The sequence below is a fragment of the Pelodiscus sinensis genome, chromosome 3 (genome assembly GCF_052426305.1).
Source record: "Pelodiscus sinensis isolate ZL-2025 chromosome 3, ASM5242630v1, whole genome shotgun sequence".
Taxonomy (NCBI): domain Eukaryota; kingdom Metazoa; phylum Chordata; order Testudines; family Trionychidae; genus Pelodiscus; species Pelodiscus sinensis.
Genome location: NC_143054.1, coordinates 152,065,502 through 152,083,413, shown reverse-complemented (window position 1 = coordinate 152,083,413; position 17,912 = coordinate 152,065,502). Strand labels below are relative to the sequence as shown.

Sequence of the window (17,912 nt, the reverse complement as noted above, 5' to 3'; positions counted from 1 at the left end):
AGCTATTGTGAGTTCAAGATTTTCGGTAACTTTTCAGTTGAGACTTTGCTATAGCTTCCTTTATCATCAGGTATAAAATTCAATTTCTCTCTCTTAAAAAATCAGAATGCCCACATTACCATAGTTAGGTATGCATATAAACTTCAGAGTAAGAGAAACAAGTTTTCTGTAGTCAAAGAAAACAGTGATTTATACTACAATAAGATAGTCATTTGTCAATCTTCAGATCTTTGAAAATGCTTTAAATATATTCTTTAAACATACAAAATCAGTTAAATAAAGCCTTTCCTATTGTCTAAACTATATCCTTAGAACAATTACATTTTTATTTATAGCACTTTATCTCAAAATATGAGAAAAGTCAATTTTGAAATTTTACAAAATATTACCTTAGCTGATCGAGAACTTTTAAAACCCAAGAGCTTATGACCAACATTCACAAGCTACATGTCAATGTTTTATAAAAAACTAATGCAGAAGAGCCCAGGTAACAATTACTTTCAAAGTTTCAATGAGACTTTGTAACCCAAATCTTTGCTCAGCATTGCAATTCCTAAGTATCTTTCAGAATCTGGGCTCTAACCAATGACCTAGTTTTCATTGGGATATACATGTGCTCAGAAATGCTGAAAAATCAAGCCACTTACGAAGGCGACTAACTTAAAGCAAACTTGTGTAAAATGGTCCTAGAAGAATAAGGCACAAAACTAAAAACTAGGAGGGGAAACAATCCCTTCACTCCCATTCTTTATGAGAAAATCATTCAAGACATAGAGTAGCACTTTAAACAGCAGACTGTAATAAAGTGGAGACACAATCCTTATTTCACAATAGCACAATTTAATACATATTACTTAACTGTCCTAAAAACTGATATTCACTGTAAGTAGAGTTAAAGTGAACATTACAGTTAATGCAGACAATGCAACTGAAGAACAAGAAATGTAAAAATAAAATCTAGACCTCATTTCTGGGACTGAGAAATAGCAATTCTAGTAAAGGTCACACATGCAACAATTTATATATGCAGTAACAAACTGCTAAGCGAGCAGCCATACCAGACATCTGCCCACACAAGATGTGGAAGTTGGGCAGGACAAAAACTGAGTGCCTTCAAACTTTCTAAAAGTGTCATCTACATCACAGCTATACTTCTTGAAGAATTATTTCATTTATAAAATTATTTTAATTGTATTGTGATTAAAGAAGATGAAAATTAGAACTAGAGATAAAGGAAATATAACCTGAATATCTTTTATTTATCAGATATAAAAACCACTGATTCAATCTATTGCCCTTGTGCAGCATCTTTTATCTGAAAGGGGAACAGGAGGAAATAATAGTTTCAGGTCTGCAGGGTATGTTACAAGGTTGTGATCAATAAGGTTTGACATGCAAAAAAAAACAAACACTAAAAAGAGGACAGTTTCTACTCACTCTGCTTACTCCTTAGTCTAGAGCCGTGTTTCTCAACCAGTGGTATGAGTACCCTAAGTAGTACTTGAGAGAAGTCTGGGAGGTACATAAACACAACTGAAATTTGGAGAAAACGGAATTTTTGTTTTAAGTTTTTACAGTGCTTTGTTATTTTTATATGTTTTACACCCAAAAATTTCATTGCCCGCCCTGCTATGATTAAGTTGTTTAAACAAATGTGTTGCAATGGTAGAAAAAAAAATGTTGTGTGTCTGAAAGCGGTAGGTACTAGGAGTAGTTTTTTTTTTTGTTTTTTTTAATGGGTACTTTATAAATAAAATAAAATAAAAAAAAGACTGACACACACTGGTCTAGAGCACCTTACTGTATACTACAGGATATTGAAAGAGGGAAGTGCTCACTCTGCTTTTCTGAGATTGCATATAATGCGGGCATTCCAGCACTATTTAGAGCCAGAAAGCAAGTCTATTAACTCAATTAATAGGCTAAAATTCTATATGCCAGGCACTGAGGACAGGTCTAGAGTACAAATTTACGGTGGCACAGCTACACCACTGTAGTGTGTCTAGGGAAGATGCTCTAGTCTAGGAGGCATAGAGTTCTCCCGTCACTTAGTGCCACCTCCAGAAGAGAAGCTCTCACAGACATACTGCTGCCTCTCCATGGGGGGGAAGGAGGTGGGGTTTAAGGTCAGTATAACTGCATCACCAGGCATGGTGATTTTTCACACGACCAGGCAACATAGTTACACCAAAGTATGTTTGTAGTGCACTCCAAGTCTGAATCTCAACAAAAGGTATAAGGGTGATTTCAGTCTAGTATGGATAATGACCATCGTTTTTTTCCTTTCTTAGAACAAGAAATAAAATCCACTCGGCATTCCATACTATTGATACAAGAATGAATCTGCTCCATCTTATTGTCCCAGATTATCCATTGTTGCTTCAATTTGGGTCATCACCCTGTTGATATTTTCAAGGACCTGTCAAACAATGTCTCACAGACCTGTTTTTCTCTTTGAACTTGTGCAGTTTGACAGGATAATTCTCTATAAAAGGAGGAACCTTCTTCAAGAAATCTTAGGCGTTTTATTCTTTAGCATCTTCACTCCCAATACAAGGCAATTCTACACAAAAGGGTATCTTCAGAATGTGAGCCAAACCAGAACATATCCACTCAGATGAAAGGTGTAGCCTCCTTCAATTAATTTGTATTTTAATACAAAAGAGAAAGTATATGACCCACCTAGCCAGATTGTCTACAGAGAACAGAATAGACTAATGTCCACACTGAAACTGAATAGCCATTCCTACGTGGATTCTATGGACAGTTTTAAACCCAATGTTTATGAGTGAAAAGCAATACAAAGATTTACAGATGTTAATTTGAGTCTCAAAGACAGGATATGAACTAGTATATGCTATAATGTAACAACATTATAAAAAACTGATATAATGCTATCCAAAGTCACTAAGATTTGCACCACTCGTAAATTTCTATCTAAAAAATCCGCTGTGAACAATATATGAAAGAACAATTACTGAAAGTCATCTTTTAGAATTCATTTCCACCACTGATCAACTAGGAACATCACATCTGAATATAAAAAACTGCAACTATTACATTATAAAAAAAGAAAAATTAAAGCATATTTAAAATACAAGAGGGTTATAATCAAGCAATTATGTAATCAAGTGTCAAGATTATATTTTATCTATTGTTCAATCAATAATTGGGCATATCTGTCATTTCAAGTTTTAAAAGTTTAAACAATTAAAACTTCAGTCATTTTACTAGGCATACATTTTAGGCTTTTTTCCTCTCCGGTATAGCTCACCTACTCTTGCATCCCCAGCAAGGAAATGTTTCAATTCAAATTATATAATGTTTTACTTTAGAATGAAAATGTTATGTTGTTATGATGAAAACATGGCTAAACATAGATAACTCTTTTTATGAAAAGTTTTGTTTCTGAACACTTCATTATTATACCTAAAAGATGCAAAATAAGCTATCAGGGTGGAGGTATAATATGTAAAATTATAAGTATTATATGTAATTTAGGAAAGCTGATACATATAAAAACTTTTCCACCTGGAAAGCAACACTAATCACATTTTTAGTAGGGCTGTCAATTGATCTGCATTAACGCCTGCGATTAATGCAAGGCAGGATTAAAACATTAATTTTTTAACACACTAATCACAGGTGTTAATGCTGTGCTGACCCTTTGAAGTGCCACTTTAGTCCCCAGCTGATTGCAGGCTCCTAACGCGCTGCCCCTTTGAAGCACTGGAGCGGTGCTTCAAAGAGGCAGCACAATGTGGAGCTGGGAATCATCTGGGCACTCCAGCTGATCCCAGGCTCCTTACACGCTGCCCCTTCGAGGCGCCAGGATGGTGCTTCAAAGAGACAGCATAACATGGAGCTCAGGATCAGCTGCAGTGCCCAGCTGACACCCAGGCTCCCATGGTGCTGCCCCTTGGAAATGCCAGGGTGGCCTTTCCAAGGGGCAATGCTGCACCGAGCTAGGGTCAGCTGGGGACTCCAGCTCATTCTGGGCTTCTGCAGCACTGCCCCTTTGAAACGCCACCTCAGTAAAGGGGCAGTGCGCATGATTAATCACAATTAAATTTTTTAATCATTGTTTAATTTTTAGCAGTCTCAGAGGGGGTAGCCATGTTAGTGTGTAACTTTAAAAACAAGTAGTCACCTGACAATAATATATAATATGAGCAGCTTTCATGGGTAACACCCACCTCATCAGATGAGGAGTGAGTCTTATCCATGAAAGCTCATCATACTGTGTGTGTGTGCGCGCACACACACACACACACACACTCAAATGTTTACCAATATACAATTTTCAAAGGGAAACAATCTTTATTGTAATTCCTGAGATCCACATTAGTATGTCAAAGTCTTTCCTTATTTTTTTACTATGTTAGCTTGTTCAAGTTATTTATGAGTATCTGATAAACTGCACATTATAACATACACACAGAAATCAACTTAATGATATGAATGTCCTAGTGCTATTTTCACTCTCAAAAAATAGTTTCATGAAGCTTCCCTATAATCTGACCTACTAATTTTTATTTTGTTTCTTTTTACACTGGACAGTAAGGCTGTGTCTAGACTGGCCAGTTTTTCCAGAAAAAATCAGCCACTTTTCCAGAAAAACTTGCCAGCTGTCTACACTGGCCGCTTGAATTTCCGCAAAAGCACTGACTTCCCACTGTAAGAAATCAGTGCTTTTTGCGGAAATGCTATGCTGCTCCCGTTCGGACAAAAGTCCCTTTTGCGCAAAAGTTTTGCGCAAAAGTGCCAGTGTAGACAGCTGAGATTTGTTTTCCGCAAAAAAGCCCCGATTGCAAAAATGGCGATCGGGGCTTTCTTACGCAAAAGAGAGTCTAGATTGGCCACGGACGCTTTTCCGCAAAAAGTGCTTTTGCGGAAAAGCGTCCGTGCCAATCTAGACACTCTGTTCCGAAAACGTTTAATGGAAAACTTTTCCGTTAAAAGCATTTCCGGAAAATCATGCCACTCTAGACGTAGCCTATGGGTATATCTATACTATGCAGCTTTTTATGGACAGCCCTGTTGCCAAAAATTACTATGTATGAATGCTATTTGTTGGCATTTTTATCTACAAAATACTTCCACTCACAATGAAGAGATTTTGTGTTGTCTGCAGCAGAGCACTCCTGTTAAAGCAGCATCCATATTTTAAAAAATAAAAGGCAAAATTTATACACACACTATCCATATAATTTTGGATGGGCAGATTCTATATTAACAAAGCAGCAACAAACAAAAATACAATAAATATTGTATTTACTAAAATTGAGGCATGAAAAACAATACAGTTAGTACCACTGAAATTGTAAATTTAGCAATACCCATTTCTTCAAGAAAAATGCACTTGCAAACCTGGACTAGGAAAAAAAATGCAGAAGCAAAGTAAAGTACAGGACAGAGTGGTTATTTTTGTAAACCAAGGAATCTAAAGAAATTCCTAATCCTCTAAATTACTTACCAAATTAGCAATTCAGTAACTTAGTCTGAAGACACCTATTTCTTCTTCACATGTCTTCTGCTTATACTTCTCTGTGATTTTCATAATTATTTGTTAAATATATTTCTAAACATGATCTCCTAAAAACACACACCCAAAACTGTACAAACAGACCATTGTATAACTGCAGAGCAGTGAAGACTTCTCAAGGTAAGCACAGCCAAACCTGGTTTGAGTTATACATGTGCAATATAAATTTTAACCCATGCCATACATTTGCAGATACCAATTTTCACTGCTGAGTAGCACTGAACCATGGATTTTGAGGGGAGAGCAAAACATATGTCAGCTCTGCCAGCCTGCTGGGGCTACACTGTTGTATAGGGATGGGGCTTTGTTCTTCACCATGCTGGGGTTGCCAGGCCCCACTGCCGGCCGGGGCTGCACTCCTCACTGCACTGCTGGCTCCACTGCCTCCAACGCAGGTAAGGCTGCATTTCCTGATGTGCCAGCTCGGCTGGGGCTGTGTTCCCTGCTCTGCTCGCTCAGCCAGGGCTACAGTCCCAAGCACTGGCCCCACTGCCTGCATCACTCCCTGCAACCAGTCCCAGACAGGGACTCTGCTGTCCACCATGCCAACCCTGCTGCCGCCAAGGCTGCACTTCCCAACGCCAGCCCAGCCCCTGAACCTAGCCAACAGGGGCTCTCTGATCCAGCAATATCCATGGTCTTGCTGGACCACAGATGTTGCCAGACGAGAGAGTCCCAGATTTTAGAGGTTTAACATGTACTAATTTTAAGTTATCACTTAGGCAGAAATTTTGGTGAATCAGAGATATAGTATAATCAGAGCCCTATGTAGTCTAAGATTTTGCAACATCTGCTACAGAGGATGTTTGCTGTATAACTACAGTATACAATACCAACTTTAAATTTTAGCAAGTTATGTTTCTAAACCACATGGCTATAAAGATAACCTCGAAAACACAAAGTAAGCAGAAACTAATGCAATGTTGTCTTGGTGAATCTCCAGACAGCTAGAAACTATTGCTCCATGAGGTATGAAGTATATTTGTTTCAATAAATTGTTCTCTCTTTTGTTTCAGGTTGCATTCTAAGGATAATGTCGACTATTTTGCTGCTTAATATTTTAGCAAAAACATTCAGTTAATATATTAAACACATAATCCTAAAATTGCTCTAATTGTTCTCTAACAAATCTTTAAAAACTTCCAGGCCAGATCCATCCCTCTCCCTCTGCATTCACAATGTACAATTAAGTTATGCACTTTAATACAGAATGCTTCCTGGTATTATATATTGAAAGCAGAAGAGCAGCAAAAAATAAGCCAAACTCAATATAAAAAAAAACTATACTTAGATTTACTTTTCATATTTCATAAAAACTTCAATTTTTAATAAATCTGAGGCAGATATATGTTCCAGGCTAAGATTGCTAGAGAATCCAAGGCCTTGTAGTACAGTATACATAAGCTTGGAATGATTAGATTTTAATCAGAAAAATGTTTAATTTCACTACACACAGAAACCAATACAAATATTTCCATTTAATCAAAATATACAAATAGGCAAAATAAGAAAAACGCCGCTTCAGCACTCATCATGACAACCATTTAAGGATATTTGCTTTGTTTATTTTGCATGTGAAAGCAACAATTTGTGCTTCAATGTTATAAAAAAATATTTTTTTAGATCTCAACTTCTATTGTCTTTAAAAAGCTATAGCGTGACCCTACCTCATAATTTCCTACAACTGTAAAAAAATTAAATATGTACACATTGGAAAAATACTTAGTCCCCAAAATTTTGCGCAAGAAAAAGAAAGAGAAATTAAGCATTCTTAAAAATAATCAGACATCAAAATTAATTATTAATTTCATTCTCCAACACTTCATTATACAGAACTCTGACTAGAACATTCCAACTCCTTAAATATGTTTTATTCCAAAAGAGCTAAATGCCAACGACAGACATAGAAGTGAGACACACATTACAGTAACCATTTTAAAACACTTAAAAGCGTTAGACATTGACTGGAATTGAAAGAGAACGTAGTGCTACAACATCCACTTTTCTCCTGGATGGTCCTGAGTTTAACTCCTTTGCAACAGGTTACATGGGCTCAAATTTTCTTTACCACCCAAACAGCTCCATCACAGACACAAAGCTACCTGCAATACAGCACAATAGACATTCATCCCTACAATGAAAATAGTGATAGAAATGTAGCCGTGTTAGTCTGTAGCCGTGTAGTCCCTACAATGAGTTCCTTTAGCAGCATGATGCCAACAAGACCAAAATGCAATGACAACTGGGTTGAGCCAGCGCTCAGCAGCTTCAGGACAAGCCCTATCAGCAGGAATTCAGGACAAGACAGACACAGACAGACCAGATTATGGAATAATGCAACAAGATCCAGGTGGACCAGGTTATGTGATATTAAATAAAAACAAATCCTGCCCTTGGGCCACCTGAGGGAGATGCACGATCCTCCTAGCCTTGAATCCCAAACCAGGGCTCTTCTCCCCATTAACTCCTCTGCCCCACACCCAGCTCCCACTACCATCCCCCTCTCTCTGGTCCTCGGCTCCCCATTGATGGGTCTTCCCCTCCTCAAGCCCCGCTCACCTCCCCCAGGTCCTGGGGCTTCACTGGGGCTTCTTTCTCCCTCCCCATCCCCGGCTCCGGCCCATTCCCAGGCCTCCCTCCCTCCCTCCAGCCCATTGCTTGGGCTTCCCAGCCCCAGCTCGGACCCCTCGCTCCCCCATCCCCGCTGCGCCCCCTCCCGATATTGCCTATCCCGAGCTGCGCTCCAGCTCACCTGGTGCCCCCGACGTTGAGCTGGATGATCTCCCCGCTTCCCGCGCCGGCGAAGCCCCCACCGTTCCCCGCCATCTTCCCCGCCGCCGCCGCCGCCTGCAGCTCTGGGCAGCGCCCGCCGCCACCTCCCGGAGCCCAGGGAAGCAGCAGGAGGCGGCAGCTGGAGCCGGGGGGACGTGCTGCGGGGTGCCCGGGGCCGGGCCAGCACGGAAGGAACCAGGCCCCGAGAAGCTGCGGCCCCTCGGCCTCAGGCCAGCAAAGGCCGCGACGCCTCCTCTCTCCCTGGCCGGAGCCAGGCGGAAAGTGCCATGGCAACGCGCAGCACCTGGAGGAGGGGGCCGGCACGGGACAAAATACTCCGAGTTCTTCGCGAAACGGACCGGAGGGGAGGAGGTTCGAAGCCCACCACCGCCTCTTGTCTCGGGGAGTTCGCTCACGCAGCCCTTCAAAGGGGGCTAGCTAGACACGCCCACCCCGCGCGGGAATATACAGACACACACACGCCAGTCCTCAGTAGGGGAATGCAACCCTCCCCCTCCAGGGGAGCAGGGCCCATCCCCACACACCCCACAAGGAATTCTTCCGTGCAGTTTCCCCGTGGTTCACTGCTGTTGCAGTGGAGTTACAGCAGCGTAAAACTGGGCTACAGCAATGGTGGAGTAGGGCCTTTTTCAAGGGTTTTAGTCAGATTACTGAAAACCGAAGAAAAATGTGCACAGGACAAGGAGGGGGAGGAAGATTGTCAAGCTAAGAAGTTCTATTTACTTAATGCATAGAATTATTAATAACAGTCGCATTCTTTAAAAAATGCTCAATTCACTATGCTCAATTTTTGAGAGGCCATTAACATTATGATTGCATTTCTTTTTCCTCACTCCTTTATATCCACAGAGAACATGATATCAAGACTGCAAAGATGGAAATCCAAAGTCTGAATTCTGTATGACAACTTTTTTTTTCTACTCATAAAATCTGAGACAAAATTTGAACATGACCAAGCTATTGAACCCTGCTACGGAAAGCTACTACAGCTAGGGAAACATGCTTACATTACTTATTATTATTAAGCATTAAGGCCAGTGGGATGAAATTAAAAGCCATTAGCTACCAAACAGATCACCTCATTAAACAGACATCGAAGGCTTGAGTCCATCAGAACCTCATTAACCATTGAGGGAGACTTATGGGTCCGAAAGACATGAATCTCCCAGGAGGTGGACCTAAACTATACAACTCACTCCTGCACAAGATAAGACTGATCACAGACTTCAGGATTCAGAACTACATACATAACTCTGTTGTTTGACTTGGTTTCCCATCTCCATTGTACTTTCATTTGGGAGTCAAGGGAAAAGGGGAGGGAAAAGGTAAATTCTGCTCCCTCTTCAGCTTCTCCAAAAGGGAAAGCTATAGAGGGATTTTTGTTTACCATACTTTTCATTATGTGGGACCACTGAAGGCCATGTAAGTACAGAGAGACTATGTCTTCACTGCAAGATCTTCCAGCAGAAAATATGCTAATGAGGAACTCATTAGCATAAGTCACAATCTCATTAGTATATTTTCTGCCGTTTCTTTTTGCATAAGCGGTTTTTGCGCAAAAAGAAGCAGTGTGGACGTGGGGGAGGAGGGTTTGTGCAAAACCCCCATTTTGCGTAAGATCCTTATGCCTGTCCTGGAGCGATATGGAGCTGCTCCATGCTCAAGGGTCCCATTGAAGCAGGCCATTGACTTATTAAAAGTCTTGCTAGGCTGGATCTGACCCCGTGGGGTGTATCGTGATTGCCCCAGCGTTAAAGGATAATGTGTATTGTCCTTTGTACAATGAAACATGCTGGTCATAAAGAGATGCACATCTCAGGTTGGCAGAACATATATTGCAACTCTGAAACCACAATGCAATTTGAAAACGAAATCAGCCTACTACAGCATGTAATGGAATTTTGACAAAGAAATAAATTACTATATAGTTTAGGAGAGAAAGTCATAATATTGTGGTTTGAAGGAGTGAGTGTATGCTGCCAGCTTTGTGACCAAGTCTTACAGCCAAGCAAGGTTTTACTGTTTTCAAAGAGTAAGAATTTATAAATCTGGGCTTTTTTCAAGTAGGTGACAATTTGACAAGATACAAAGGTCTTGTGCCAGTTACCCAGCACTATTTAAACCCAATATTGCCATTCTGCAAGGGCAGAGTGGCCATCAGGGTCACAGCCTTACAGTGGAACCTCTGCAGTCATTTTATGTTGTACAAGGGGGCTAATTGTTAGTTTCCAATTAGTCCATATAGAGAGAACCACCAGAGGTGGGCGAGTGTCAGAGCTATTGAATCTTCGCTCACGTGATTCAGTGGTATGAAGAGGGGTAGTAACTGCAATTTCAATCTGTATGCTGAAAAAGTATTTACAGAGAGGGGCTAATTATGGAGTGGATGCCATCCTCACGATCCCCAGGAAGTTCCCCAAACAAAACATTTACTATGATTTTTACCCTGCCACACACAGGCCCAGTGGTACTAACTGGTAAAGGATTCGATATTGTATAACACCACCTATCAGGCCTAACATACTCAGTACTCCTAGCACACTGCTTTCATAGTATTTATCAAGAAAGTGATGTGAGATCTTAAATGCAAACCAAGATCATACTGGTCATTAAGATAATTGTAAAACGTATTGCCTGACACTGTGTAAGGAGTTATTAATATATGCCAGAAAAGAAGTCTTTAAAAGTCTTACTCAAAGCAGGGTTTACATATAGGTTTTTGTCAAAGGGATGTACTGTCTACTTTGTCTACTGTCTTCTGTGGTTCACATTAGATGTGTTGAACTAATTTTTATAGTGGGGGGTTGCTGATGGAAACCATATATTTGGTTTTTGTTATTATTCAGTCAAGGGGTTCAGCAACCCCTTCTCTCTAGTTCTAGCATCATTAGTTTACATGTAAAATGAGTATTGTAAGCCAACACAATAGAAGGTCTAGTTGCATATTAAATTAACATGAAGTCAGCGCACCAGAGAATAAACTTGTGGGCAAGGGTGGTGTCATCCTAACTCTAGGACCAACAATGAATTTTGGACATATGAGGAAAAGGCAAAAGGATATCTTTTTATTTTTCACTGATAAGCAAAAAGGTTTTTTTTTCTTTGTGAAAGAGATGACAGCTATGTTGGTAGAAGATACTGTGAGATTTGTTTAGGTGAGATAAATTACTTGAGAGAGAGGGTTAGCCTGAAAAATTAAGTTTATAATCTAGGAAATATATTATATTTTGTTTTATATATAATAATGTGTTTCAACAATGTGTACTCACTATCTCTTAACTTAGCTTGTGATAATAAACTTACAATTGTTTTCACTAGAAATATACCTCAGTGCTGTGATATTATAAAAGAGTTGATCCTCAATTGAATCAAACCAGCTTGAGTGTACAGTGACCTCTTGAAGATAGCAACAATGCAGCCCTTAACCACTGAATACTTCAGGGAGCGCTTTGAGGATATACTCTGTGCCTTCTCACTAGTCTCCACATAAAGAAGTAGGTCCGCTGAGGCCTGGAAGGCAGTGCTTATGTTGCCAGAGGCGGTTGGTTTTACGGAGCTGACCCTCAGCAGACACAGATGAGACTGCTTCACAGTAATAGCAGGTAGTAGGGAGGTGCTTCACAACTCTGGCATCCTCTTAAGAGAGCCACACATGTTATCCCCATAGAAGTCACAATCCTAGCATCTGCAAAACCATTTTTTATTAATAGTGGTGAAATGCTTTCATTTTAAAGGGGTATCCCCAAAGAAAACTGTTGTGAGGAGTAGTCTACTTAGAAGTTTTAGATTCAGGAGGGGACTACAGTTCCACTGCCTTTTGTTACATAATCAGTAGTTAAGATTTTCTAAACATCTGTGAAAAGATTTAACTTTGCATCAGTCTACTGTCAGAGGAAAACCACAGCTATAGTTCTGAGGTTACCACAGATTGAAGTTAATGACTATTTCAGTGCATACACAGAGAAACTTTCCACAAGTGTACCACATGCAGAGATTTTGTGGGAAACACTAACATTTGCATAAACGTACCATTAATTTACTACAGTCATTATTGCTAAGAACTATTCAAACTTCTTATTGAAAGGGGAAAATGTCAACTTCAAAAGTTAACTTAAATGTCACTGCTTTGCCTGAAAATTGGTACAAGTTTCACCTAAGACTATTACATTTGAAAAAAAAAATGCTGGTCTTTTTTTAAAGTTATTTTGTACATTTCTATACGGATGTAAAATCCAATTTAAAATGTTAACCAGTTAAACTATATGTTTAACTGGTTAACCATAACATTGTAACATAGGCAAGGGGCAGCTAGAAAAGCTCCCTGCTCGTGGTGCAGAGCGATGGGCCTGGTCAGGCTGGAGCAACCACTCTCTGGGCAGCACGTGGGCCCAGCCGGCAGGGCCTTCCCCACCATGCCACAAACAGGGGGCTGCTTCAGTTGCGCTGGGCACCTGTCAACCAGTTACCCGGTAAGGTTCTTCCTACATCAAAGATAGGGTTTCAAGTTAGTCCTCCAAATTCCTGAGATCCCAGGGAAATTATCTCTTCTTGAGACTCTCTGCTGTACAAATTCAGTAAGTCTGATGTGTCCTCTATGAAACATAATCCCCCTTGAAGCAGAATATATTTTAACATTCCTTTGGGAACTGTGAGGCTCTCTCCCTCCAATGCAGAGCTGTGACTAAGAGCCACCATGGAACCAACAATAAATAACACAAAAGAATATTGTATTGTATTTTTCCTTAATATTTAACCCTTTATTGTAAAATTTCTGTGAAGCTGCTGCTATGTGTTGAAGAAGCTAGGGAGCCTTATCACAGAATTTGACCCTAACTTGCATAGATTACACAAGGCACTGAACATATCAAAATAATACTTTGTGTGATTATGATGTATGATTTTTACAGTGTCCTTATGTATTGTAAAGACTCCTTACATTTCTCTATTCTGTTTTTGAGGGGGGTATGATTCTTATAAACTATAAGAAACTAGGAATATTACTTCTAAGAATAAATGGTCAGATTGTTCTTAGTTATTTTGAAGAGAGGGCAGGAAAATATCTGAAAATAGCCTTTAATTGTCTTGAATCTCAGTGGCATTATCTTTCACTGCTCCAGAAACAGTCCATTTACATGATCACCACATATTTGGACATAGCATTGGACATAGCTGGGAGGAGGAAAGATAAAACTTGAAAAAAGGTACTCTCATCAATATTATTGCTTACAAATCTCTATTCTATAGATATTCCTATGGAAGACCATGATGATTTCTCCAGCATATTTTATTCAATGATTGTTTTATGTTCTCTCACAACATACACAAAAGGGCATTATTTATTGTCCTTATGATTTTTGGCACCCTACACACCTGAGTATCTGCACTCTTGATCCCCCACTAGGCAGGAGGAACAACCACTCTCTGGGTGCGGCGGGAGGGCTGCGCTTAGATAATTAGGGCAGGGGCAGGAGTAGGGCAAGGAGGCTGTGGGCCAGGGAACTGGGGCTGCTGGAGTCAGCCTGCCTGTGGCTAGCAATGGTTCTGGGCATACACATCATGTGGTGCCCTACACAGCTGTGTATGCTACATATGCCCAAAGAAGTTATGCTGCCTCAAGGGGTTGGAAGATATAATGTACATAGAGAAATATGCACCAACCTTTTACATCCATGGGATTTTCATATCGATCTTGGGACATCTGTAAATTAACAAACTATTGAGAGCCAGTTGGACTTTTGCTCCTGTAAGTCACACAGAAACTTCTGAAAATCCAACCCCCTACACTAGAATAGGGTTACCATATTTGAACTTTTTAAAAAAAGAGGACATTCCTGAGAGGGAGTGTATCTGTATCAGTATCTACCAATTCACATTGTATTAATGTGTATAGTATAGCACCATGGTCACCAACCAGTAGATCGCGATCTACTGGTAGATCTCGGAGGCGCTAAGAGTAGCTCTTGAGCCCTCTCTGAACTGCACGCCTGCACAGTACATTTACATTAGATTTCCTCATTTGAGGAGCAGCTACTCACCGAGCAACAGCACAGGTGAGTAGCTGCGAGGAATGGTGGGAATTTTGTTTTTTTTACTTAGCAGTATAAGGATTGGGGATAGCAAGTGATGGAGAGGAGGAGAATAGAGAGGGTGGGGCTTCAAGGAAGGGGCGGGGTGGTAGATCTTGGCTTGGTCTGTCATTTAAAAAGTGATCTTGGGTATAGAAAGGTTGGAGACCACTGCAGCATATAACACATTAATACAACGTGAGTTGGTAGATACTGATACAGATACACTCCCTCTCAGGGGTGTCTTCTTTTTTGAAAGATCAAATATGGTAACCCTACACTAGAAATCAATCATCTAACTGTTGGATTTTTAAACCAGGAAACAATAGAAATTCTATATCCTAAACAAAAAACAGCTGCTGTAATCTGTGTCAACTGCAGTTTCAGAATTTGCCCACTAGATGACTCTATTGGTCTGAAAGTAGAACTCTTGTTTAACCTGACTTTGTAAAATGCATTTTCTCCTCTGTCCTGAAATACTTAAAATACATAATTTGCAGTTCTTTCAATAAGAAAAGTAAAGTTTTATTAGAAGCATACATTTCACATCAGAATTATACATCAATATTCAAAGGAAACTTATATAGTCATTTATACAAGCTTTTTATTAATTCATGATGAATAACATACCATCTTCACCTTTCTGTCAATGGGGTCCTGTATGGTTCAAGGTAAACATAATTGGTGGACACTTCAGAATTAATAATACATGTGTTTGAGTAATGAACATGCAGTATTTAGGAATCTGCAAAACCAGATAACAATATTACTTTCTACTTAATGATATACCCACAAATACAAGACTGACTTCATAATCTGATTATTTTAGTTAGAATTATTCCAGCTATGATTGATGTAAGCAGTGGTTGAACTACTGCTTGTTATCAACCAGCTAAAAGGAGGGAGTTGCTCTGGGGGTGGGGGTGCTCACTCCAAGGCTGTGTCTAGACTGGCAAGTTTTTCCGCAAAATCATCTGCTTTTGCGGAAAAACTTGCCAGCTGTCTACACTGGCCGCTTGAATTTCCGCAAGAACACCGACGATCTCATGTATGATCGTCAGTGTTCTTGCGGAAATACTGTGCTGCTCCCGTTCGGGCAAAAGCCCTCTTGTGCAAATCATTTGTGCAAGAGGGCCAGTGTAGACAGCACAGTACTGTTTTGCGCAAAAAAGCCCCGATGGCTAAAATGGCAATTGGGGCTTTTTTGCGCAAAAACCCGTCTAGATTGGCACGGACGCTTTTCCGCAAAAAGTGCTTTTGCAGAAAAGCGTCTGTGCCAATCTAGATGCTCTTTTCTGAAAATGCTTTTAACGGAAAACTTCTCCATTAAAAGCACTTCCGGAAAATCATGCTAGTGTAGACGTAGCCCAATTGTTTAGCGCTGCAAGGTAATTAACTGTTAACTGTTGATATGTAAATACAGCTCATGCCAGGAGGGGGAAGGAATCCGAGGTGTGGTTATGTAAATCCAACTCAGCCAGGGTTGATGGAGGATCAGTGTTGGAATGGAATGTGATGTATTGTAAATAATTTGGGGCTGTTATGGAGGTCACAAATCATGCTACCCCTAAATGTGGGAACTGTAAAAAATGACACCAATGCGTAGAGGAGAGACACCATCACTGTAAGAGGTCTCCGAGGAACAAGCCACCCCGTTCCAGAGTAGAGTGAATGGAGTTGGGGGAAGGGCTAAAGGGCTTGAGTCAGCCTGCTTCATGCATGCCAGGTGTAAGCTGTAAGGCTGGCCCAAACCTGCCTCTTTCCCTCTTTTGTTTTAAAGATAGACCTGAAGTAGACTTCATGAGGGCAATCTCTACACTGGCATGATTTTCTGAAAATGCTTTTAATGGAAAACTTTTCCATTAAAAGCATTTTTGGAAAAGCGCGTCTGGATTGGCAGGATGCTTTTCCACAAAAGCACTTTTTGTAGAAAAGCGTCCGTGGCCAATCTCGACGCGCTTTTCTGCAAAAAAGCCCCGATCACCATTTTCGTGATCAGGGCTTTTTTGCGGAAAACAGTACTGTGCTGTCTACACTGGCCCTTTTGCGCAAAAGTCTTTTGGAAAAAGACTTTTGCCCGAACGGGAGCAGCATAGTATTTCTAGAAAAGCACCGACGATCTTACATGAGATTGTCAGTGCTTTTCCGGAAATTCAAGCAGCCAGTGTAGACAGCTGGCAAGTTTTTCCGCAAAAGCAGATGATTTTGCGGCAAAACTTGCCAGTCTAGACACAGCCGGAGGAGTCTCTTTGCTAGTCCAGTGGAAGCTGGAATCTTTTGCCAGTCTAGGTGATGTCTAAAGAGTTGAAATCACTAAGAGCTGAAATCACTGGTTTGACCGGGAGCCAGACCCATTGCAGCTAGCGGAGCAGCTGGTGAGAGAGGCCAGTAAGAGTGGCAGCAGGCGACCTGCGGAGCAGTCGGTGGAGTGGAATAAGACAGCTGTTGGAGTGTGGCGGAGTGGCTCGTGGTAAAGGCTGCAGCAGAATCATATGGAGAGGTGGCGCTGTCGGCCTCAGACTATGTAAGGTGCCCCATCAACCCTCTTGCCCCCCTTTCCACCCAGGTTGGGAGGTAGAACCCTGCAGGTGAACTTTTGAACTCTGGGCGGCACTGACCAGGGACAGAGACTTTTGAGATGTCGGACTCTGGGAGATTTTGGCATTGCGCAAGAGGGTTTTTCTTGCACAAGAAGGGGCAGTGTAGATGCTCCTTCTTGCGCAAGAGCCTCTTCTGAAAAAAATGGTGGCTCATTAGCTTTGCAAATGAGGCTCGGCGATATTCCACGCTTAGCCTCATTTGCATATTACTCGTGCAAGAAGCCGTGAGTGTAGACATAGCCTTGGGGTGTTGGACTTTGCTCATGGTTTGGGCTATGAACTCTGTTTGTGGTATTTTCCCAGGTTAATGCCATGTGACTTCTCTCTCTGTTTCATTAAATGTTTCTTTTCTACACTCAGACTCTGTGCTTGCAAGTGGGGAAGCATTGCCTCTCAGAGGCGCCCATGGGTGTGTGAATTTCCCAGTCTACTGCGTGGGGGCTCGAGGAAGTTCTGTGTGTGCTCGACCCCTAGATATTGAACCCGGCCCTGGTTGCTGCCGGGCCTACCCGGCAGACAGGTTACATTACAAAGAAGCTTTTTCTAATGCAGATATTATTATAGAAATAATGTTTTGTAAAGTACCATCAACATAAGTATATAGGTAGGCTTGAAAGGTTTATATTTTTATTGGTAAAAGTCACTAAACAAACCATTTTGTTTATATTTTTTTGGTAAAAGTCACTAAACAAAAACAATTTTACCACGTGCAAACATATGAAAAATATTTCCATCAACAGTAATCAAAATTTGCAGACAGGTAAAGTAAGAAAAAAACTGCTTAAGAACTTGAGAGTTTGAGTTTATGGATATTTACTTTGTATATTTTGACATGCCATGTTAACAATTCATATTTTAATTGTAATAAAACTTATTCACTTTTCTGCTATATATTTGAGAGAGCTTGTT

At 40.6% G+C, this 17,912-nt stretch overlaps 1 protein-coding gene across 2 annotated transcripts in view; it reads right to left on the bottom strand.

Annotated features, from left to right (window-relative positions):
* Positions 1–8,787, bottom strand: part of KCTD3 (potassium channel tetramerization domain containing 3) — a 76,564-nt gene extending 67,777 nt beyond the window's left edge. The window contains exon 1 of one of the 2 annotated variants that reach the window (XM_006137347.5): positions 8,298–8,787. In XM_006137347.5, coding sequence (XP_006137409.2) covers positions 8,298–8,371 — 74 coding nt within the window. In that variant the 5' untranslated portion in view covers positions 8,372–8,787. The remainder of the gene's footprint in view (positions 1–8,297) is intronic. The other variant, XM_006137346.5, reaches the window with a different exon arrangement.
* Positions 8,788–17,912: the final 9,125 nt, after the last annotated feature.